The 24,117-nt window shown below is 47.7% G+C and overlaps 1 protein-coding gene across 1 annotated transcript; it reads left to right on the top strand.

Moving 5' to 3' along the window:
• Window positions 1–173: 173 nt before the first annotated feature.
• Window positions 174–23,013, top strand: LOC119183604 (sperm-specific sodium:proton exchanger-like). Its single transcript, XM_075870176.1, has 10 exons — window positions 174–197; window positions 686–871; window positions 3,718–3,882; window positions 6,146–6,271; window positions 8,125–8,217; window positions 9,834–10,022; window positions 10,887–11,024; window positions 12,061–12,255; window positions 12,905–13,053; window positions 22,707–23,013. Exons 1-10 carry the CDS (start codon window positions 174–176, stop codon window positions 23,011–23,013), a joined length of 1,572 nt encoding a protein of 523 aa, XP_075726291.1.
• Window positions 23,014–24,117: the final 1,104 nt, after the last annotated feature.

The raw sequence follows: 24,117 nt of genomic DNA, 5'->3' as shown, positions 1-24,117 counted from the left end.
GATTAACTTGCAACATGAATAGTTTTGCTGCGACGATCATTAAGTGTTCTTCAACGAATCATTTTTGTGCTTGATTTTCACTGATGGCGTTTGCGAGGCAAGCTGCGATAAAAATCAATGCTGGATGAAATCATACTCATTCTTTTCACCTGACTCGTAGCTCTCCGACAAATATGGCTGAACGTCCCAATATTCTGGTAACCTACCTCAAACGTTTATATGGATTCCACGTATTCAATAACCTCGTATGAACACATAGAAAGGGTGTTTTCTCGTATGTTCATTGACGAGAAGTACTTCGGTTAGGGATAGTTGGTGCGTAGAACTACAAAAGCGCTCTTTCTCTCTCTATTGTTTTCTTTTCCCCTAGTCTTTGCACTGCCCTTTTTAAATGATTATAATCGGCGACCATTTGATATATCATATGCCTCATATGACATACAATTCCACAAACCTGGCGTGACATCAGCGGATTGAGTTAGCCTTGTAATTTAGCCATAAAATACGTTAACTTTTTAGTGGTGGAAAGACTCATGATAAATTCACCTTTTATTATAGTCGGCGTACATAAAACGAAGGATGATGATTTTTGTGACCGGGGTAGTCTTCAAAATGAAAAAATAAAGAAAACTCATCTAGTGATATCTAATGGGCTAATGGTCCATGACCTTATCATCCGCCCCAGGTCCTGTTTGTGTGGCTGTGGGACCTGATGGACGGGGTGCTGAACCGGAAGCTGTTCTACGCGTACGACGTCAGCTGGGCCTATATCACCGCCGAAGACGAAGCCATGGCCAAGGCGGGCCGCTTCGTCAAGAACACCCAGCTTGCCAACAAGATTCGGGACCAATGCGGGCGGAACAAACTTCAGGTGCGAACGCCCAGTCACGTACTATGTGGATCAGTCACCAAACCTTTCAAAATTCACGTCGAAGGAACAAAGCGAAAAAATAGTACCATTTAAAATGGCGGCCTTCAAGGGGGGCGGGGGGTCAGCATTTATCAGAAGATCCGGTCCACATCCTGACCAAGGGGTCGCAAAACGCTCATGTACTTGCTTTAGTGGATAGCCTTTCTGTAAGTCCATCAGTGTGCGTTTGTAGTGTTATTCATCATGCAAGGGCCAATGAGTCATCGTAAAGCTAAAAGCTTGTTTAGGTGTGAAAAATGTTTTTTTCATACTACTTCATGGGCTTTTAAGTAACTTCATGGGCATCAGCAAACGGTAAGAAGGTGCAAGAGGGGCCCTTGCCCACCTCAGGCCATGCCAGCATTTGGACCCTCAATAAAAAAACTCTGCCGACACCCATGAGTAATTTCACTACATTATGAATTCGGTGTTTTTGTAAAATATAGAGATGTCATGGCAAGAAAGATAGCGGTCACGTTGTATTTTACTCTACGAAATCTGCCAAATCTGTCATCCTGCTGTGTCACATATGCATCGTCTACGCAAAGGGTAGAGATGCAATTCCATGGTAGATATGTATGCTGTCAGAACAGCTCCAACCTTGCCAATTTAATTTCCCAGCGGTTAATTTGTGAGCGGCTTTGTTTTGTCAAAATTATTACAATAGGGAAGTGAACACTTTCATGCCAGGTTTCCAATAACCTGCCATTTGAGATATAAAACTAGAGTACTTGTTGGAATGCCTAAATGAATGGATGAGTATGTTTGGTGCATTGAACTGAAGTGTGTGTGTTTGTATTTAGCAGACATGCACTAGTAGAAAAGAAAGAATTTCTATCAGTTGTCCTCCCGCATGACAACGACACTCTCCCCACTGTGTGCTATGTGCATTTATGTCAGGGACTGACTGCTAAATATGGTTCAGGAAGCTCGTCAATTAGGTTTATGAATTAAGTTTTAGCACATCTGTACCCAGGGGGTGTGTATAATGAGACGACAATAGTGAGCTCTGCAAAAAGCACCGCGTAAATAGCGACTGCTTCCAGAGGTGTCCTCAGATTGAAACGCCTGCAGGCGACACTACAATCCACAGTGGTTGCCACACCACTGGAAGAAGCGACTGCATCGTCGCAATCTCTGCAAAATATGGCGTATTGTCTGAGGAAGTTAGTGTGTGTAGGTTTACGATGCGTTTTTTTAACACTCAGCACTTTAGGGCTAAATGTACGCAGGAGCTCTGTTACGTCTTCTAGATTATGCAAGAGACCTCTCACGTTCTACTGCTGCACCTGCGTAGCCATATTGATTGGAAAGTGAAGGCTGTGTGTTACAGAAACTTCAGGTTACGGAGCTTTATGCAGGCCTCATAATAGGAGCTTTATCTTTTTTGAATTAGTCCTTAGAGTCACGCCGTTCTTTTGGCGCATATCATGCCACCTGGACAAGAGTTGTGTTCATGACCTCAACAGAGGCGTTGGGCACCCGCTAAATGTAGAGGTGTGCTCGGCGGGACAGCCTTGCTTCTTGAGACGAGGCACTCTGACCCACCTGTGGTGGGTCAGAGTGGCGGTGAGTGGCGGTCAGGGTGGGGCACTTGTTGCAGCAGCACTTAGCAGCAGCAGTGGCAGCAGCAGTGGCAGCAGCAGTGGCAGCAGCAGTGGCAGCAGCAGTGGCAGCCGCACTTGTTGCTGCTGCCACTGTGGGGAGGAGCGGCTTGGCCGCCGGCTCACTGCGCGCAAGCATGGCAGCTGCTGCCAGCCGCTGTGACGGTGCTCCGTCACAGTTACATCGGCAAAGAAGTTTTAGGCATGTGGGTCATACACCTCCATGCCTCTTTGAAGGCTATATATTCTTTAGCTTTGGTGGTAAAAATGTTTGTTTTGCCGCAAAGGGCAGGGCCGCGAGTATGCGGCATGCTCCCCGTCACAGTTCACACAATGGGACGTATTTGAGCAAGTTTGACCACAGTTGTGATCTCATAAGCGCTTCCACTGTAAAAAGGCGACTTCCGATTTGCCCGGAGTGAGTCTGCCCATGAGTGCTGTCTACGTGAAGCTGGAAGCGACGTTGTGTGTTGCCTCTGCCCGGGGAGCCTTAAAGGTGCAACCCCCCGGATCCCCTTTTACCCGTACACGGCTTAACCACGCACGGCTAGGCGTGGAAAGAGATCAAAATCCGCCCGTTAGCTCGGTTCCCTGGTGTCACCACACACCAATCGCCAGATCGCGCAGACGCCCCTGCGAGGCAGGCCTGCACATGACGTTCTTCGTGCGATATGTGTATTTTTTTCTTCTTTCTTAATACGTGTATGCAAGAGCTACACAGACACAACTGGACTCGAGCTTTTTTTTTTTCGTCAGGGAACCAATTCAGTCTGTTTACCCTATATAAAACATCACCTGAGAAGAAAGGCTTGACATTGCACAGTTAGCGTTAAAATTTAAGTGAGATGAGGGGTATTCTATGGCGCAAGCGCCCATTGATGGTCAAAGAGCGCCATTTCAGTAGGCTAGAGATATGAACAATCATATGATTCGTGGCTGTAAAGGGGCCTTAAAGTTCCTCGCGCTAACGAGGGTAAAAACATAGAGGTATTAAAATCATGGCAGTGGCGTGAAATATGCGCAGTGTAAGTGGTTTAAGGCTGACACGAACTTTTGCTGAGGGGGGGGGGGATACTTTTCAATAATCTTCACTGTACAAGACTATCGGGAGACTAGATTTTGTGACTTCCTCCTGCTCTCTGATGAGAGTTTGACCCCTGCGTTAAGCTGACCTTTCCTTTTTTTTATGTGCGGGGTGCACAGACGCTGAAAAACGTTATCGACATCCAGCAAAAGTACCCTAACATCGAAGTGGCAACGAAGACGCGTCAGGCGGCACGCAAGACGCTGAACAAGGCACTGGACGCTCTGCACGACCTGCACGACGGCGGCCTACTAGACGACAAGCAGTTCGGCATGCTTTACGAGGTGACGTTTCCATGACAATTATAACAAGGCGAAATCAATGCTGTTTGCTAACGCAATGTGTCATTACGTCCCACGTGAAATCGTCATCACTACCTATGCGGAACCAGCGCTGAAGTTTTCACAGACATCGGGCGCCACACTGTCGAGCGTGGTCGCAAACATTCGGGTGCACAAACAAATACTAACGTAAACCATTGCGCCATGCGAAATGACTGGACGAGGAAAAAGAAGCTTCTAGACCGGCGTTATTGTTGTATTCACGGATGCCACAAGCACAAAAAGATTTCAACAAGAGGAAAAATACAAAGCATGCGCAGTTTACTCTCTCCCACGTTGATTTACAACAATGCGCGGTGCTCTGAAAATGTCAAGTCTTCAAATTAACACTCGCCTTGAAATTGTTCAAGGAAGCATATGAAAACTTACGTTGCAAAAGCTTCGTGCCGTATATTACACACACACGCTGTATTTACTCGATTGAAATACAATTACGATTGTAACACGAGGGTTAACATCTCAACACGTATAGTAGAAAAAAATTTTCGCTATTTGGTACGCGAGGTTCGACATAAGTAGCAAAAATCAGTAAAACAAAAAGAAACCTCGCGTAACATTCGAGTAAATACAGTATTATGTCTGGTTGTTACGCGCACAGTTGTAGACTGGTTACAAGAGGATGACTGCTAGAAAAACCGTGATGATCAACGTATGATGCATTACTGACCACACACTGCGGGTCAACTACGCAACCACCTCAAAGTCAATAACACTAGGTTGTTCAAAGGCATTCTTTTTTTTAAGTGTCAGGCTTAGATGACGCAAAGCACTGGCTTGCGAATAGTCTGCAGACGACGGTGAGTCGATTTCGTTAAAGCACGACCACTGCGATATGTTTGCATTTTCGCTAACACCACTAATCTCCGCTTTACACTGGTCTCTCATGTGAAGGTTGTCTTAGACATTCATTTCACGATTCACCGACAGCTTAAAAAAACTTCTCTGAAAGACTGCTATCCGAGCATTTTGTGGGTTAACGCTCGCCATTAAACACAACATAAACGAGGGCGTGGCTAAACAGCTTCTGTAATATATAGTACGAGAGTGGCGACAACCAACTACGTAAATGTAATGTTCCCGCTCAAAACGGTTGTAACTCAAAACGGCTACATGCTACCTCAAAGCTGCCTTAGAAATTCCTAATTTTCATCAAAGTGCGCACATAATAAGCAACCTGAACACTACGTCGAGCTTCGCAAGCGCAATTCAAACACACTTACCTGCTAGTTTACGCCGTACAATGCTTGGCACTGCGTCAAAAGGTCACACTGTTTCTTCCGTGTCCCAGACGTACTTGGCATTGGACAGCGTCCATCCTTTCGACAACACAGTCTCGCGAAGGCATTCGATCGCGCACTGCACATCATTGAAACCGTAGCAGAGAATAATACGCTGGCATCGTTGCTGGCCCACTGCGTCGCACTTTTCAGCGAAGTGTCCAATTCTTCACTGGTCTTGCGTGTTCCAAAGTACAGGTTACAACACGACGCACATCAGGCAAAACTGGCGGCACTGTCACGCGGCGTTCACCATGCGTTTCAGCACGCGTGACGTGTACGAGGGCGCATTGAAACGTTCCTGTAGTACACCTCGCGACGGCTCTTTCCCACTGGCTGATTCTGAGACAGCTCGCCATATTGGTGCATCGTGTAAATTTTAGGCGTGAATAATGAAAGAGTAGGCGCGCCACCTGGGCACCACTAGGTTCCCATATGGTTCGTCACCATGACTTCAGAAGTCGTAAAAATTTACAACGTCAACATCACTTCTTTACAATATCATACAAGCTGACATCATATAAAGTCGCATTGTTGCTTGGTCAAAGGCGTAGAGTTTTCTGAAATTAACTAGAGAGAACTTCAGTTAACCTCATAATCAGGTCGTACCAACACACACAAAGCTTACAGTCTTCTACGCCCTCATAAAGATAAGCATTGTCTCCATCGACATTTCCTTTTCGACAAACGTCCATCTCTGTGTCTTCGTGTGTTCGCGAACTTTACTCGTTTGGATAATGCCAGTAACCAACTCAACAAGCTTGCGCAAGGGAAGTACGTGTCTAACAATGCTGGTCTTGAAAAGTAAAAAGGCAGTTGAGTTCGCCGCAAGTCTGATACGACGTGTCTCAAACTAGCCCTGTCAATCGGAAGTGTCATTCCTTTATGCAATATCGCCTCATTTGCCTTGCCTTGGCGATCACTCCCAGGACCTCACGTGGATGATCCACCGCGTGGACGGCATGCCGACCAACATCATCGTGGGAGACACGGCACACTGCATCCTGCTTAGCATTCCTTGGCTGCCTAGGGAAGAGGTCACCAAGTTGCTCAAGGTACTTCTCGTTGGTATGCCTGTGAACACTCGAGCGTAATTGCAACATATGAACGACTGGAATCACGTTACTATGAGGTTGTCGTTATTGCCCGAATGTCACTCAAATATGTCTGCAACGAATGAACCTATATATCGTATCTGTGCAAAGAAAACGTTTATAACAAATTGGTGCCTACACTGATCATATGCTAAATCTCGGAAATCTTGCATTATGTGCGATGCCTTGGTTTCATGTTCATAACGCGATAAAATGAATTAAACGTGAAACCAAGGCATCGCATATGATACGATATTTCCAAGATTTCGCATACGGGCCATGTAGCCGCCAATTCGTTACAAACTTGTTGTTGATGATGATGATGTATGATGCTTTGTGGCGCAAGGGCCGTTTCACTGCCAAAGAGCGCCTGTTCATCATACTAAAAATATGGACAATGATTGTGATAAGCGGCTGTATAAGGGCCATAAAATTCCTCGCGGTAAGGCGGGTAAAAACATACAAGTAATAAAATCATGACCATGCCGTGAAAGGTGTGTGTGGCGTGAATAGATGACAAAAGTTGGTGATAATAAAAAAATGATGGTGGACACGTATGGCATTGGCCCAAGTGCCTCACTCGTTCATACCCTTGCTTCCAAGGGCCGTGAGGCAAGTGCTTTGTTGTGTCATTTTCCTGATCTTGTCACCGTCAATGATGATCTCGCTGAGCAGCATGCATCTCAGGAATGCTGCTTCATCTCTCTGGGTGCCGGCGGAAGATCTAACCGCCTCGACAAATTGCGACACAGCCTTCATGTCCAGCATAGCCGGGAACTCAAAAAACCGGCTGGCTTGAAAGTCCCCGATTGGCTTGCTGAGCACGTCAGCCATGGCGCGGTGTCTGTCGGTAGTCTCAACTCCAATCACACCTGCCCTCAATTGTCTGTCGATACGCACGTTGCGTATAGGGCACGCTTCCGGCCAAGAGGTGCGATTGAGGCGGAGTGGACCGTCTCCTTGCGGCCATGACAGCACCATCGGTATGAGTTGGTCTGCCCAGCTCCAGGGAGTGATATCCCTGGGTGTCTTGGCCACGGTTTGATACATCATCTGGTCAAGACATGGGGGACCCCCACGATTCATGTCCATTACTTGAGGGAGACTCTGCTCCCAATACGCCTGATTGATTGATTGGTTGATATGTTGGGTTTAACGTCCCAAAACCACCATTTGATTATGAGAGACGCCGTAGTGGAGGGCTCCGGAAATTTTGACCACCTGGGGTTCTTTAACGTGCACCCAAATCCAAGTACACGGGCCTACAACATTTTCGCCTCCATCGGAAATGCAGCCGCCACAGCCGGGATTCGAACCCGCGACCTGCGGGTCAGCAGCCAAGTACCTTAGCCACTAGACCACCGTGGCGCGGGTTCCCAATACGCCTGGGCGATCTGCAGTGGAAGGGACTGGTTTCCATCTACTCGTTCCTCATTTTGTGACATCTTTCGTATTGAGGGTGTAAGATTTTATGTGGAGTCCACCCACGCTCCACAACTGGCCAGGCGAAGGCTCCAGAACCGTACTTTTAGGCCCAAAAAAATAATTTTCTAATGCAAAAAAAGTAATTTTTTCACAATTCTCCCAACTGAGAGGTGCGCCTGTCACCTCTCCGCCGAGATACGATATATAAGGTAATTCGTTCCAGAGATTTTTTTTTAGCGACATTCGGGTAATGACGACAGCCCCGTACTAACGAGAGTCTGATACGTTATCTGAGTCAGTTATTCATAGTAACTTATCCCAGTCACTAGCCACACAACAGGCTCTCAGATGTTTATATATATGTTACTGCGTTGCCTTTCACATTGCAGTCGTTCTTCGTGACCCAAAAGAAAGGGAATGTGCTCTCCTTTGTGGGCCACGAGCACGAGCGGGTTTCAATCATCTGCTCCGGAATCGTGAAGGTAAGTTATGAAAAAAGTGCAGAAAAATTGAAAAATATATGCTGACATTGAAATGTAAAGCTTCGCTTCAATTACAACCTTTGAAAAATAGAAATTGCTGTGTCAACAACAGCAACTGCAAAGTTAAAAATGTCACATATTCCGCTTCCTTGGGGTGGCGAAAAAAATATTCAATGATAAATATCATTTGAAACCACTGCAGAGTTGACGGTGACGTTTACGCTGATAAAGTTAGTAGTCTTCATTAGATGTGATACACGTGAAAGGTAAACACTTATCAGTACACGTAATACACGTGATAGGTACAGTACCAGACTATCTGTGAACACATTCCTTGTAATTCGCTCTTAACCCGCTGTTTCAGCCCTTTGTGCTGTGTACTCGCTTAGCTCAGCTATCCAAACCAACCAAGTACGATTTGGTAGGATGTAAAAAGCTAGGCAGCACAAAAGCGGATACAGTCAGTCAAGAAGTGAGTGCGACACCTCATTGAATGAACTCACGGAATCGAAGATTGTGCTAGTTAGCATGGATTCATACGTTGGAATGTGTAGCGCCCACAGAAAAAAACCATGGACGAAAAAAGGGCACGCGATATTCACTGTGCGAGTGCATGACATCACATGTCGCCTGCACTTCGTCCCATCTCTTTTTTTTGTGTGCGTTTGATCACAGCAAAGTCCCAAGTTCAATGAACATTCGTGCACTTACTAAGCTCTTACTTTTATGAAAACATAGAAATGGGTATGAAAATCTACTCACTTTTACAAAAAAATAGGTACAAACAGCAAAGAAACCCAGCAATATATGCAATTATAACAATACTGTAGTCAAAACATTAAGTAGCTGCCCTCCTCTTGGACGATTCATTATGTGTATAATATAACTTCATACATGGGCTTCCATGGCGCGCTTGTAGGCGCGCCATGGAATTCCAGGCATGGCGCGCATGCCGGGAATATTTACGTCAAACATTATCCAGCAGTGTGTTGTATTGTCCTGGAGTCAATGTCTTGACCTTTTAATGCCTGATTTTATGAAACTGCCTAACAAAAAGTTTCCATCTGTGAGCTTTAAATAGCTACTTTTAAATAAATCCACAGCAAAATTATCTAAAATGCAACTTTAATGCATACTTCTGTGTATGCCGCGAATTCTCTTGCCACAGAAGCCAGGACCTTGCAACAAAAAATGTACTTCATAACTAAGCAACATGTCGTGTATGATCTCTTGGATGCGTACACGCCAAAAATAAAAACATTATTGATGTTAGAACATGCGTCATCTTGGCGAGAAGAAAACGATGAAGTTAAAGGTGTTGCGTGCGCTCCGCGCTCTCCGCCATCAGCTACAAAATCGGCTACATGTAGCTAAATTGTAGGTACATGAGCTACAATTTGTTCTAGCATATAAATTAGGCGAGATGACGATAGATTTTTCATGCTGAAATCTTCATTCCCCGTTAGTTTTTATGACTGAATTGTTCAAAGCTTCCGCGAATTCGCGACACTCAGCAGTAAGGGGTTAATCAATTTATGCATCTCGCGCGTCTTCACCACCGCTCCTAATCTACTGTATTGTTTCATGCCCTCTTGTTTCGAATCCGCTTTTGCCAGGTCTACGGCAAAGGAACGCGACAAAGTACAGACACAGAGGGACGCCTGCAGAACGCAGACTCAAACCAGTACTTCTTCAGCGAAGGCGACTTCAAGGACTACTTGGTGTCTCCAGACTGCATAGGCCTCATCGGCTTCCTCTCCGCAATGCCGTCGGTATGCCAGGCGGTCTGCGAGACCGACGTCGAAGTGAGTGCGAGGAATAGCAAAGCTGTTCCAAGTGATCGAAGCATTCCATGTGGTTGCCTTAAAAGGGACCATAGAACAAAAGGGACCAAAAACGCCGTCGAGCGGTGTTTGACAGGGGCTTCGTCAGAATTTGTGTGGGGGGGGGGGGCGATAGGGTTCAACCATTTTTTGTGTGTTATGTATGCTCCAGCGTGCATTTGTATGTTGGTTGTATATATGACAATGATATAAAGTGTTTATTGGCGCAAAGGCCATATGCCGGCCAAAGAGAGCGCCAGTATACAAGCAAGCAAAGTTGTAAAATTTCGAGAGAGCTAGAGCTCCTACAACACCCTCCCCTTTATCTACGTGGTGATTACATCATCACCATGTAAGATGGGCGAAATTAATGCTGCGAATGCGGCTGAATTATCATAGTGAAGTTGGACCCTCGTCAGGTGTATTGACACACCTTTAATCCTATTCACTGAACATGCAGCTTTCGCTGTGCACAGATGAACAGCTCAGATGATATTGATTAATTTTTATTGGCAAAACATGATTAATATGGGCATGGGGTATAACGTCCCAGAATTACAATACCATTATGAGAGACGCTGTAGTGGTGGGCTCCGGAGATTTCGACCACCTGAAGTTTTTCAACGTGCACCCAAATCTGAGCACACGGGCCAACAGCATTTTCGCCTGCAGCCGCCGCAACCGGGATTTGATCCCGCGACCAGGTCAGCAGCCGAGTATCTTAGCCACTTGACTACAGCGGCGGCGCCATTGGTGAAACATGTATGAGGCATTTGCTCTGCAGTCTGCGATGGTTGCTGCTACTGATGATGACGATTTCTCAAACCTTGTATCGACCATTCGCAGCTGTGCAGCATACCGATGGAAGTGATGGAGCGCATCACTGAGCAGCACCCCGACCCACCGACAGTAATCTACCGCATGTGGTTCTCTGTGGCGGTACGCGTTGCCCTCGGCGTCCTCATCAACCACAAACGATACCAGGTGTGCAGTCCTCTTCAACGGCGTCAGCTAGCTAATAGGAAAATGACTATCGTTGTAACACGAGGGGTGACTTTTCATTAGAGAGTTTTAGTACTGCGTACGTGGCGGCGTTGTGTACGTAAGAACGCCACGTTCTGCGTAGTGCGCATGCGCAGACCGCAACGCGCACGTATCGCATTACGTACGCAGCCGCTACGTACGCACGCATGAGATGCGTGCGTGCGTACGTATGAGGTGATCGCGCCGCTCTCGAACAAGTTCGCGACAGCGCGAGACTTCGTTTTGCAAAATGGCGGCATCGAAGGCAAGCACCGACCGGCTCTGTGGCTTAAAATATGGCCATAATCTGGCTATAACACTTGGATTGGCTCACATTGGCTGTCAACAACACGTGCTTCTATTTTGATCTACCAGATGGCGCAACACGCTTCACGCTCGTTACGTACGCGGGTACTACGGCGTACTAAAAGCCGATTTAGTGGCAAACGACGCCACGTAACGCAAGGCGCTTGCGTGATGCGTACGTAGCACCATTCCGCAGTACTGAAACTCTCTATTGAATTCAGAAGCACAATATAGACACATGAATATTTTATTGTAACGCGAGGGTCGACTTTAGGTATAAAAAGCCTAAAAAGGTGCGTGTTACGTTAGCACAAACATCGTGATTCTTTTGGTTAATTCTGTCATTCCAGCGACGCAGGCGGCTCCATGTAGCCATGCTCCGAAGCTGTCACACGGTGATAAAACTGCGACGCAGTTTGGTCTCTCAGAAGTCACGAACCAAAGAACGCGTCTTCACGCTCTGCGACGCTGACGTAAACGCTCCCGACATCACCATCTCGTCCGCCAATTTGACCTTCCGCAGCGCCACCTATAGTCGCTGGAATGATCGAATAGACCGATGTAGTTGCTTGCCCGCAGCAGCCGTGCGGACGCAGCCAGCCGGCCATTCCCAATGGGAGGCCGCGTCTGTACGGCAGCTCCGGACGAGCAGCTAAACATGTCCAATGCTTCGGCTACATTGTCGTGACAGGACTGGACGCACGACAAACTGAAGCAGTTCCTAGAAGGCGGCATCATGCCGAACCTGTACTACGCCATCGAGTTCTCCCTGGACGAGGCTGTGCAAGACGTCATCCTGATTCAGGGCTGCGTCGTGTCAGCCGAAGGACACCGCTACTTCGGGCCCTGCTACTTGCCGCAGGCGCTGCGGCAGATGAAGCTGCCGGTAGGTCTGAGTGAATGTGAGAGAGTGATTGAGCAAGTGAGTGAGGAAGGGAGTGAATCGGCGATCGAGTGAGTGGCTGTACAAGCGAGTGAGTGAAAGGGTGGGCGTGTGAAAGTTTGAGTGAGTGAGGGAAAAAATGTGAACCGGAGAGCAGTTAGCTGAATGAATGGGTAAAATTAATTTCTTTCATAATATAATATAACTGTTAGGAGGAGCGCTTGCGCGTAGTGTAATATAACGTTTTGTATATTTTCATTATTTCTGTATGCGCTCTTGTTACTGATACTCAAGCGAAAAAGTAATAAAGAGAGCTTCAATAAACAAGCGGCCGAGTGGCAACCTTCAGAAAAACATTCCTGAATTTAAGTAATACGAAATGAAGGAAATGCCTGTGCGAACATACTGAAATGAAGGAAAACGACCCTTATATGCAAGCGCTGTCGTGTGCACCAGATCCCGCTGGTACGCTCTTCCTCCATAATTAACCAACTTTGCCAAAAGAAACTAGACATGAAGTTACTAAACGACTTGAGTCGTGCAGCAGGCTTTCTTACGACGTTCAAGGCGTGTCCATCTATACTTCCACTGTCCTGTAACCTCACGACGTTAGCCTGCAAGATTTGTAACGCGACGTCACCTGATTACACAGGGCTCGCCAAACTCGCGTCCTCGGCCGGTGATGCTGATCACGACCCTGATGCGGTACCACCTGCCCCCGGAGCTCGACTGGTACCACCAGCCGCTGCGCCACTACGACTACATGCCGCGGACCAGAACCGACGAGGAGTACGCACACTGGTGAGCCTAATTTGCTACATTCACGCACAACTTTACGCCATGCATGCCTTAGCATGTAAGTATTATTCAATAACGTTAAGAGCTCGTTTCGCAGAAATTCCAGCGTCATCAATCGCGGTGTCGGCGTTTGTGAGCAAAAAAATCGCAGCACATCCACAAAGTGAATGATGATGAGCGGTCGAAGCTCCGGAAGTACATCGGTAAATCGTGAAAACTTTCCCAGTTGATCGTAATGTGAAGACGCCATGAGCACTTTGTGCGCGTTTCACCACCACTTCGTGGGCTCTCAGCTCAGAATACTCTTTCCGACGCTTCCGTGCATCTTCGGCATCAACTTTCACTGCAGCGTGTGCTGCAGCCGCGTTCGGATCCCCCCGCTTCATCGATCATAGTCGAAGCATACGCACTGCCGGTGAAAGAGGAGATGCGCCAAAAGCGAACGCATCTTATAGTGGCGCCTCTAGCGGTCTCTTATCACACTATAGCACGCATCGGAGTGGAGTGGGCGCCGCAGCACCATCTAGTGAGCAAGCCGAGTACTACTGTGAGCGCCACAGCAGGATCCCCATAGCGGTGGCTATGGCACATGACTAAAAAATAAAAAGATGATGCAAATGAAATAAGGATCAGAATATTCAGGGTATGAGTGGAGACGAAACGCGAGTCGTTTGCGTGGCAAGCGGGTGTTCAACCACACAGCCACGCCTATGCTAGTGAATACATTGAAAATAACTTACTCTGCTTGGAAATGCAACGAAAGTAACTTCCATGCTTTTCAAATACACGCGTCCTGTGTACGTGTTTCACAATACAACATGAACCATTGCTGTTATATTGCGTGTTACAAGCGTACATTGCCATCGGGCGTCAGAACATGGGATTATCATAATGGCTTCATAGTTCAAAGCCAGTCATACTACAAAAGGCACAAACGCCAATACACCCTTAAGGCAACGTAGTGGGTGCACAGGAAGAATAAAAGAGATTTCATGCACTAAGTGGTTGAGGTACGCACTAGGAACAGAATATCACTATTTTGTTCAACTCTTAAAGGCGAAGCTTAAGGATCCCCTAATTTTTAGTGTCACACCGTGGTACGTATCAAAAAAGATAGTTTATAAGTGAACACTTCACAGCATTCTGCGTACTTGAGAAAGAATTATCGGTGGAACAGTAAACCAAAGCTCCATTAAACCATCTTCTACTTTTCAAAAAAGACAGACTTCAACGTTTCAGATTTTCATTCTTTAGCGAAAAGTTATTGCTTTTAATGAATACCTCTCTAGGCATCACGTTCTCATCAAAATAAAAAAAAACACAACAGGACTGCAGCAGTGTTGGTGCTTATTTTCTGAAGTAGTGTAAGTACTTTAGGCAGGCTGAGAATTCCGCTATAAGGCAAATGCTTCGTTCCTAGACCCGTTGGTGGCTCTAGCAGCCACAGAAGGTCGCTGCATCTAAGCAGCCCTATCAACTTGAAATGCCACTTTAAGCATATGTGCAAAGTGGTGGAGCTTTACACGCTACCTGTCCTCAAAAAATAGAGAAGGCCACAGTAACAAAACAAACAGCGGACGACGTTAGTGAAGATAAAATATCCTTTCCTACATGCGGTAGAGAAATGAAACAGGGAACATAGTGAAGAAGTGCCTTAGGCCAAGCTTCATTCCGACTCAGCATTCCTTTGACGCAAGTGTAGCTGAAACGCCCTGCCCTGATTCTTCAGCGCTCCCTAGTTTTTTTATATTTTTCCAGTTTTGCACAACAATGTCAGCACCTGGCAGCATAGAGTTTTCTAAATTTTACTAGAGAGGACTGTGGTGCTGCGATCGTTAAGCGAGCATGGAAATTATGGGTATGACGTGGCTTTGCCAAGTCTTCGTGCTTGTTGACGGTGAACGCACTTGTGGCTTCATTTATTGCTGTGTTTTGGTTTTGTTTCGAAAAGAGAACAAACCGTTCTTTCCCTGTGTGACCTGATTTGCAGTCAAATCAATTTAAAGTCGCTTTGAAGTCGATTTGATGTCGATCATTTGCCAATTGTTTCGTGACAAAGTAGCTTCAAGCCGCATGAAGCCAGAACGAAAGCAAAGTGCGAAGACCAGGCAAATCTACGTCATACCTATCATTCCCATGCTCGCTGAAGCACCATACGTTGCAGCTTCTTTAGGCACTAGCGCCAGAGTTACCTCTAGTGTATAATTAGGAAACTATGCGTGACTGTCAACATGATGTCATGGACTTCAAGGTTTCATTTCTGCTTATTGACAAAACTTCCTCAATATAATTTTTACAAGTTGCTTTTTAGATCCTTGATATCAATATGAAAGAGCCGTAATTCATTTTTAAGCATAAAATATCGTGCAGGTTATAGCGAACGCTTAAAATCTACGATGTCGAGGCAAGTTGGTGCGTGAACTTGTAGCGTCGCTACATGAACATCATTTCTGTGCATTTTCTTGTTCGATGCAACAGTGGTGTTTTTGTTATCGCGGAAAGGTATACAGCCAACTTCTACCGCTGAAGCCGTCTTACGCATAAGTGACCCTTTCGAAGCGACATTGTGCTAGAAATGGTGCATTGAATTTAATTGATTACCTTTTTTTCTTCTTTCAGGTGAATAGCACGAGAAGTACCAATTTTGCAAGACTCCAATTTTTCTTCGTTTTGTTTGTGTTAGAAATAAACATTTGCTTTTTCCTACGTGTGCTTCACTGTTTGCCGAAGGGCGCCATTGTGTGCTAGAGCACACCTTTCGTGGAGATTTGTTCACTTGCACAGCGAAGGCTTGTACATAGAAAGCATCAATTAGCTCACAAGTGGTGCTCATACAAAGACAACTAGGTAAATATTAGAAATATTTTTAGCTCATAAACGCACTAGTTGCTGATTTCACAAAGAATAAGTCTGATTAATAAGGTTGGGTTCACTCTATGGAACCGTTGCTATAGTCCAAACATGTGTAGCACAAAAAAGGTTTCACAATAGACTTCAACATAAACATAGGCTAAATATAGGGTGGGTGATCGCTGTTCCCAACAAAGATAACCTATCGAGAAGGGTGCTGACAATTTATCTCTACTAAAATGTGCCTAGACATTCAGGCTTCTCAAGAAAACCTGTAACATAAACGCACAAGTCGAGCTTTATATGACCCAAAAATTTTTCTGCTGTCCTTTCTTTTTTACTTTTCGTTCTGTGCAATGTTTCCTTCATACGTTGTCTTTTATCCATGCAGGAATAGAATACACCTTCAATCCCGTGCAACATTACTGTTGCTACATGGAGCAGCGACGTTCGTGTTTGAAACAATGAAATTCAAGAATCAAAGGAAGCGATGACATGTGGCAACGTGATCTAACAAGTGGCTTTGATGAAAATAGATCAGACAGCCACAGCAGAAAAAGCTGATAGCCGACAGCTGCACCACAGTTGATGATGCATGGGGGTTTATGGAGCAAGAGCCAATTGATGGCCGAAGAGCGTTGTTTTATACACGCGAGATGTGAACAATGATATGGTACGTGGCTGTATATGGGTCTTAAATTTTCTCGTAGTAACACAGGCAAACCATACACAAGTAATAAATCATGACAGTGGCATGAAATATGTGCACTTTGTTTGAATAGCAAAAGGTCGTGATAAATAAACCACGGTGAGGAAGTAGCCACCGCAGCCATGACCTCAGTACAGAAATCATGCTACGGATCAGCTGCTCGGTCGGTATATGGGGTGAAAGTCAAGTACATAATTTAAAGCTGTAAACAGTGATTCAAGTTTACCAAGTGGATCCCTACTGATTAACTAACTGCTGAGCTTGACAGGATGTAATGGCAGCTGCTGTCGCGTAGTGTCAACTGCTGATATATGCATACATACTCGGCGCTGTGGCGTGATTCAACGCAAGTTCGCCATTGATTGATATGTGGGGTTTAACGTCCCAAAACCACCACATGACTATGAGCGATGCCGTAGTGGAGCGCTCCGGAAATTTCCACCACTTCGGGTTCTTTAACGTGCACCCAAATCTGAGCACACGGGCCTACAACATTTCAGCCTCCATCGGAAATGCAGCCGCCGCAGCCGGGATTTGATCCCGCGACCTGCAGGTCAGCAGCCGAGTACCTTAGCCACTATAGACCGCCACGTCGGGGCGTAAGTTCGCCACTGCCAGAAGGAAGCGTACTACATCCCCGTCATTAAAACTCAGCGTTGTCGGGATTTGCGTATGTCCTAATAAGGCAGATATTCGACGCACCGCCATGCCACGAATACTTCCAGCCCAAAAATATACAAAACGAGATCTATCTTTTCCTGTCGCCACAACAGCGTCGGCTATCAGAGAAGTCACAACATAAATGCGGAGCCAGTGACGCACTAGGGAACACTGCGCCGAACGAAGAAAATCAAGTGGCAACTGTAATTTTCATAGTGGACTTGCAGCACAGCATAAGAGTTTCTCCAAAGCTATGGTCGCTCAACATAATGGCTCATCTGTGCGCATGTATCTGACAACATCCATCAGTTGAAGCCTCGCATGTTTACCTACGAGAAAAGCTACATATTGGAGACGTCGCAAAGCAAAGCTTAAGCTTGCCCCATTGTTGCGGTTCACAAGTGCGACTAGGGTTGTTGGCATATGTTCCGGGCCGGCTGCGCTCGCTAGACGAAATTGTCGCGTATGAGTGTAAGAGGTCATCAAAGATGCATCCGACCACTCCTCATACAATTCCGGTGCTGTCTTCAGCGCTGGCAACCACTGCGACGAAGCACGCGCTACTCACAACATCACGACGGAACCAGTATCTGTCGTTGATACACCCATGTAAAACAGCCGATTTCGTCCACCAGAGCCCGACGAACGGGCGTTGTATGTTGTTTTGTCCATTACATTGGCGCAGCCTATCAAGTTGCAGCTAAAGACGCCTGTCCATGACCTCAAGGGTCATCGGCAGCGCGGGTAGCGGCTCGATTATAAGAATGCCGCCCACGCTTCCTCCATCATGGACTTCACGACCCGACTGCTGCTGCAGCTACCGCGGATGACGTCAATGCCTCTTCGGTGGTTCCAGGATGTTGCAGGATGAAGTGTATCTATTGTCGGTATATAGGGTAATGAAAAGTGTTTTCTTTGTTTCTCTAATTCTTTACACTGGATCAGAGTGTCAAGTACGGTAAGTGCTTCCCCACACCTATATCACACAAAGGTGGATCGCCACCAGACAAAAGAAGTGAATGTGTAGTGTATTTACGTCCTGTTCCTAACCTTGTAAGTATTACTTCTATGTGGCGTGATTTTGATACTGGTGGCCAATGACCAAGTTGCGGCTTGATGACATGCATTTCATTACCTGTGTGTGTGTCCCATGTGCTCTGCCAATAGCCCATGACCTTTCGTTTTAGAAAAGGTTTCATGTGGAGTGCAGGAATTGGCATCAATAAATTAGTAGCGGTTTTTTTGGCGGATTAAGCTTGCTGGTCCACCAGAACGTTGCTTTGTAGTTCGCGGTGTCCTGGCACCCAGCAGACTACAACACACTGTTTGGATAAGTAGACTGTGCAAAAAAAGAGAATAAAACGAGACAAGGTCAGAGTTCTTGTGCTTTTTAAGAGTTTTTAGAGCTTTTACTACGCCTATGGAATCTGTATATATTATTGCATTCTGTAGTTTTATTTTTTAATATGTCTAACGGCCGCAAGTATCACATATTCCGCAGCCGCCGCGAAAGGCTCCCAGGGCGGCTTACCCGATGATGCAGCACTGCCCATCTGCACTGCCACGCGCCTGTCGCTGTCGCACCAATTGGGCAGCTTGGTATCTTCTAACCGTGGCCTGCGTAAGTTCCGGGGTCTTTACAGTTTCCGAGGAGCCCGCCCTTAGGCCCTCGAGTTCTTCGCGCAACAAACGCATAGACGTCATACGGACGAAATCCTCGCTAGCGAGAATTTCGTCCTGTTTTGTTGAGGGAACTCGTGGATCCTGCCAAAGCTCGTTACTATCAGCTGCTGTATGGGAATTACAGGAGCTCTGTGGTTTTGAGGATGACGTATTCCTGTGGGTCTAGACCGTAAGCTCGCTCGGCACCCTCGATGGCAGGTCAGAGAATCGCAAACGGCTGGTGGCCGTCGATAACCTTCATGATGCCGCTAAGATTTGGCATGTCTACGAGCGCGCCAAGCAGCAACCCTGGTCGGAATGGTGCGCTAAGTTACCAGTCTATATCACCCACTTTCCACTCACTGCGACTACCTCACATCCGCTAACTCGCTGTAAACTGCGGACACCGGCTGTGCGAAACACATCATACACATACATAAGTACTCAGGCCTCTAACACTTTCCTGCCTTGAGACGGATAGGGACTATGCCGACACCTACAGCTGTGTCCTGCATCAGCGTTCTCCCTCTCAGATACCGAGTTCCCGAGGGGCACTGGCGTGGCGGTACATCTATGCCCTGCAGCGAACTCTCCGTAAGCTTTGCGGAACACCCCGTGACGGAAACACACAAAGGCCGCTAGGTGGGTTTCACACCTGGCAACCCGAACTCCACTTTGCGACCCACTTCCAGGCTGGGCATGGCACAGACCGAAACTGCCTCCAAGTCAACAGCTGGCGAGCCAGCTTTCAAGTTGACCAGTGCGAGAGTGCTTGAACGCATCTGACTACAGTGTTGCCCTTAGGTAAAGACCGAAGGGCATCACTTTAAAGTCGAAGAGGCCGTCCGGTGTTATAAACGCAGTCTTCTCTCGGTGTCTTTCGTCGACTTCAATTTCCCAATAGCCAGTCTTGAGGTCCATTGACGAAAAGTACTTGGCGTTATGAAGCCGATCCAGTGCGTCGTCTATTCGTGGGAGAGGATACACGTCCTTTTTTGTGATTTTGTTCAGGCGGCGATAATCGACGCAGAAACGTAGGGTTCCATCCTTTTTCTTCAATAACATTACGGGGGACGCCCATGGACTCTTGGACGGCTGGATGATGTCGTCCCGTAGCATTTCATCAACTTGTGTCTTCACGGCCTCGCGCTCTCGCGTCGAAACCCTGTACGAACCCTGACGGAGTGCTCTGGCATTTTCCTCGGTTATGATGCGATGTTTAATGATTGGAGTCTGCCGAATTTTCGACGACGACGAAAAGCAATCTTCGTTTTGCAGGAGCAGGACCTCCTAATTTCTGCTTAAACAGGTCTGGACTGGTGCCACTCCTCTGTGCTCAAACTGTAACGAACCTGAACATATCGACCATATTCTTATCACATGTGACCGTGTCAAAACAACAAAGAAAAAATTGTTTCGAAATTTTATTTAAAAAACTAGGAATATCACCTAATACTTCCAATATCTTGTCTTTTGGGGCCGATTCATTGGGAACCCCGCAGGAACATCTGCGGGGTTCTCTGCGAATTCCTATATAACACAAGAAGATTACCTTGCTGAGTCAGTGATCAGCTTCCTAATTTTACTAGTCACACTACCATTTATTATTTAGCTGATACACTGCAATGATTCAACTTTCAGAAGAATTTCATATAACGATTACACCTCAGATTTTATTATTTCTCTACTCCCCCCCCCTTTTTTCTTTTTTTTACATTGCGCCAAATTAATTTCACAGTCAAAACACAGTAAACATATTCCCCTAGTCTAGAAAACCTAGAGGTATTGACTTGCATTAACCACCGGCATCTTGGCCAATCCCCCTTAGTGGGTGAGAGCCACAAAAGAAAGGAATAAGCAAGCAAGCAAGCAGGGTCTTGAGTTGTTCTTTTATTGTTCGGAAGGCTGGGATTGACGTCTAAAGCTGGGGGAGGGGCTTGGTTTCTCTGAGCAGGTTCCGCAGAATCGGCGAGGGCGAAAGCACTGGTGGCGTCCCCAATTTCTTCGATGTATGCGACCGTTGTTCCTTTGTTCACGTGTTTGTATTCATTGCTGAAATTCGTGAGCATTACCGTTGCTTTGCTTCCCCGCAGCTCTGCAATTTCTCTTGCGACGCAAATATTGCGGGTGACCAACAGATGCTGATTGCCTTCAACGACGCCTTCCAAGTCAGGTGATCTCAGTGCACCGACTGAAATAATGACGCTGGAGCGAGGCAGAATTGTGAATCGTTCTTTCAACACATTCAAGACGTGGTTCCCTGACGGCGGCGGTAGTGCTTCTTCTGTAGATAACGTTATCGAATTTGTTAAGAGGATGAATGCGCCATAGAGGCATAAGAAGTTCATGCCAAGGATGACATCTCTCGAGCAATGCTGTAGGGCTACGAAGTCTGCAGGATAAATACGGCCGTTAATGGTGACTCTCGCTGTGCAGATTTCTCCTGGCGTTAGGAAATGACCTCCGGCTGTGCGGATTTCGGGGCCTTCCCAAGCTGTCCTAACTTTCTTTAACTTCGTGGCGAACGACCCACTGATTACGGAATAGTCGGCTGCAGTATCGACCAGAGCTGTCACACTGTGGCCGTCGATAAGAACGTCGAGGTCACTAGTTCACCGTCTCGCATTACAGTTAGGGCGTGGCGTCGGGTCACGGCTGCGTCGGCTTGTTCCGCTGCTTCCATGTTGCGTCGTCGGGCCACCTTCGGTAAGTGAGCTTTCGCCGTCAGGGCTTTGCCAGGTTGGCGTACGCAGATAATCAAACTCGACCGGCTGCTTAACGAGGCCAAACGCATGGTTACCGGACTACCAAGGTACACACGCCTGGATGCGCTCAAGAGCTGCAGCAAGCTCAATAATCTGACCGAGCTCATCGACATGCACATCCACACACAGGAAACGAGGCTTCGCGCAACAAATGCCGGGCGATACACGCTTATGCTTCTCGGGTATGACATCAACACACTGCCCATGCTGCCTAACAAAACGCCGCCTTGGGAAATCACGGTACTCACCGACGGCAAGCCACTTCCGTTGAATATGGACCCTAATCAGCGAGCACGGCGCCTTAACTACGCCAAGAGACATGCTAGGGCCACGAGTTCACTCCCCATGACTGAACGCGTCGTATACACTGACGCTGCACTTCCTGCAGACGGTACCAGTAACACTTGTTATGCCACTGCGTGGTACGACCAGACAAACAGAAATCAGAGCCGACGTTATCATGCTTCAGCAGATGCGATGTATAGCACTCGAGCAGAGCTAGTGGGCATCTTAGACTATTTGGAGTGGGCCCTCGAAATGTCACCTCAAACTGACCCTGTTCACCATCGTGTGTACACTGATTCCCAGGCTGCCCATCGGGCATGCGCTAATGTTCTTTACACAGATCCTGTACTCCAGAAGATCCGACACCAGACGCGCCTGCTCCGCGAATGTGGTCATGACGTTACCATCCACTGGGTCCCCGGGCATTGCGGTATCCCCGGAAACGAGAAGGCTCACAGATTAGCGCGCGCTCATCTCCTCACCGCGCTAGCCAGAGCTTCCGATACTCCTTCCACTTTTCTGGCTACCCCACCCGAGCTAGCAGATCCGATAGCAGATAAGCACATTACCAAACAACGTCGCGCCGCCTACCTCACAGCAGTGGGTAATCCACTCTCGATACCATTGCTTCCTTCGAAGGTATTCACACGGAGAGAGTCTGTCCTGCTTCGGAGAATTCAGGCAGGAACACTCCTTACCCCTTTCTTGCTGAACCGTTTCCACAGGGGTGACACGCCACCACCCGTGACAGGTCTCTGCTCCACGTGCAACTGCCGGGCTGATCTCAACCATTTGTGCTGGGAGTGCCCTGTGTACAACCCGCCTAGGCTCCGTGCCCTGGCCACCATAAAACGGGGACCCTGGCCTTCTTCTCTCCGGACATGGGCCTGCCCGGAGCCTTCGCCCCCTGATCGCGCCATCGAGTTCTGGCGAGCACTCATCATGTTCCTCCAGGACCCGGCCGCGCCACCGGTTGGCGACCAGCTCCGCGACAGCCACAAGATTCAAGCCATTCAAGCGGCCCCCACTTAGCTGCCTCCATGACGTCCGGTAATAAAACGGAGGCAGCTCTACCCCCCCCCCCCCTGCTATAGTGCCCTGACTGTCCACCGCAGCGCCTTCGGCGCGAACAAAGTGGAATAAACATGGTTTCATTCATTCATTCCAGGTTGGCGTTGTGTTCGGAAAGCTCCGTCGCGTCGTCGTCGTCGGAGGATCTTCGGTAGTTCGTCGCACAGCAACCGCACCTGCATCGGTTGCTGTCCTTAGTTTCCCGGATACGGGCTAGGAGACCGGCCTCGCGTTGGGCCAGAGTACTGACGGTGGTGCGGTGACATGCGACGGCTTGGCGACGGTGAACGGGAAGGACTTCGTGGTGTCCACTGAGTTCCTGTCAGGTAGTGGGCGATGTCATGTGGCCGTTCTCCAGGCTGCGAACATGGTGTATTGACGGCGAAGCCAGGCAGTCCCATCTGTCGGCACTGGCAACGGCGGTAAGTGTGCCCGGCCTCGCCGCAGTGGTAGCAGAGCGGGCGGTTGCCAGGTGCACGCCAAACGTCGCTTTTCCTCTGCGCGCTGCGCTGGCCCGCTGGCGAATGGTAGGACGTCGGTGGGGGTGGTGGCGGCGGTGTCGTCTGGCGACGGAAGTGTGATGGGGCGGCGTTTTGGCGTGGACGGGGAGGAGTAGCACTCTGCAGCGGCGTAGCTCATAGTTCTCGGCTTGGGCAGCGGTGCTTGGGGAATTCGAAGTGATTGCCGAACTTCTCGCACAATGTCGGCGATCGAATCCACTTGAGGCTGCGCTGAAGGCAACAGCTTGCGCAGCTCTTCCCGCACGATCGCTCGGGTGGTATCACGCAGGTCGTCGGAGTCAATGGCTTGAGCGGCAGCGCATTTTGGAGTCAGGCGACGATTATACTGTCTGGTGCGCATGTCCAGGGTCTTTTCGATAGTGTTCACCTCGGATACAAATTCTTGGACGGTGTTCGGTGGATTCCTCATGAGTTCCGCAAAGAGCTCCTGTTTGACCCCTCGCATGAGAAGACGAAATTTTTTCTACTCAGGCATGTCTGAGTCAGCGTGACAGAAGAGGCGGGTCATCTCTTCTGTGAAATTGGCAACATTTTCATTAGGCAG

The sequence above is a fragment of the Rhipicephalus microplus genome, chromosome 8, assembly GCF_043290135.1.
Source record: "Rhipicephalus microplus isolate Deutch F79 chromosome 8, USDA_Rmic, whole genome shotgun sequence".
Classification (NCBI taxonomy): domain Eukaryota; kingdom Metazoa; phylum Arthropoda; class Arachnida; order Ixodida; family Ixodidae; genus Rhipicephalus; species Rhipicephalus microplus.
This window is presented reverse-complemented; position numbering and strand designations above follow the sequence as displayed.

Excerpts from the sequence above, each read along its gene's own strand:
- LOC119183604 (XM_075870176.1), top strand. The coding sequence starts at position 174 with ATGGCTGAACGTCCCAATATTCTG. Across the intron at positions 198-685 it reads CTGAACGTCCCAATATTCTG|GTCCTGTTTGTGTGGCTGTG; the intron begins GTAACCTACCTC and ends CATCCGCCCCAG. Across the intron at positions 10,023-10,886 it reads TCTGCGAGACCGACGTCGAA|CTGTGCAGCATACCGATGGA; the intron begins GTGAGTGCGAGG and ends GACCATTCGCAG.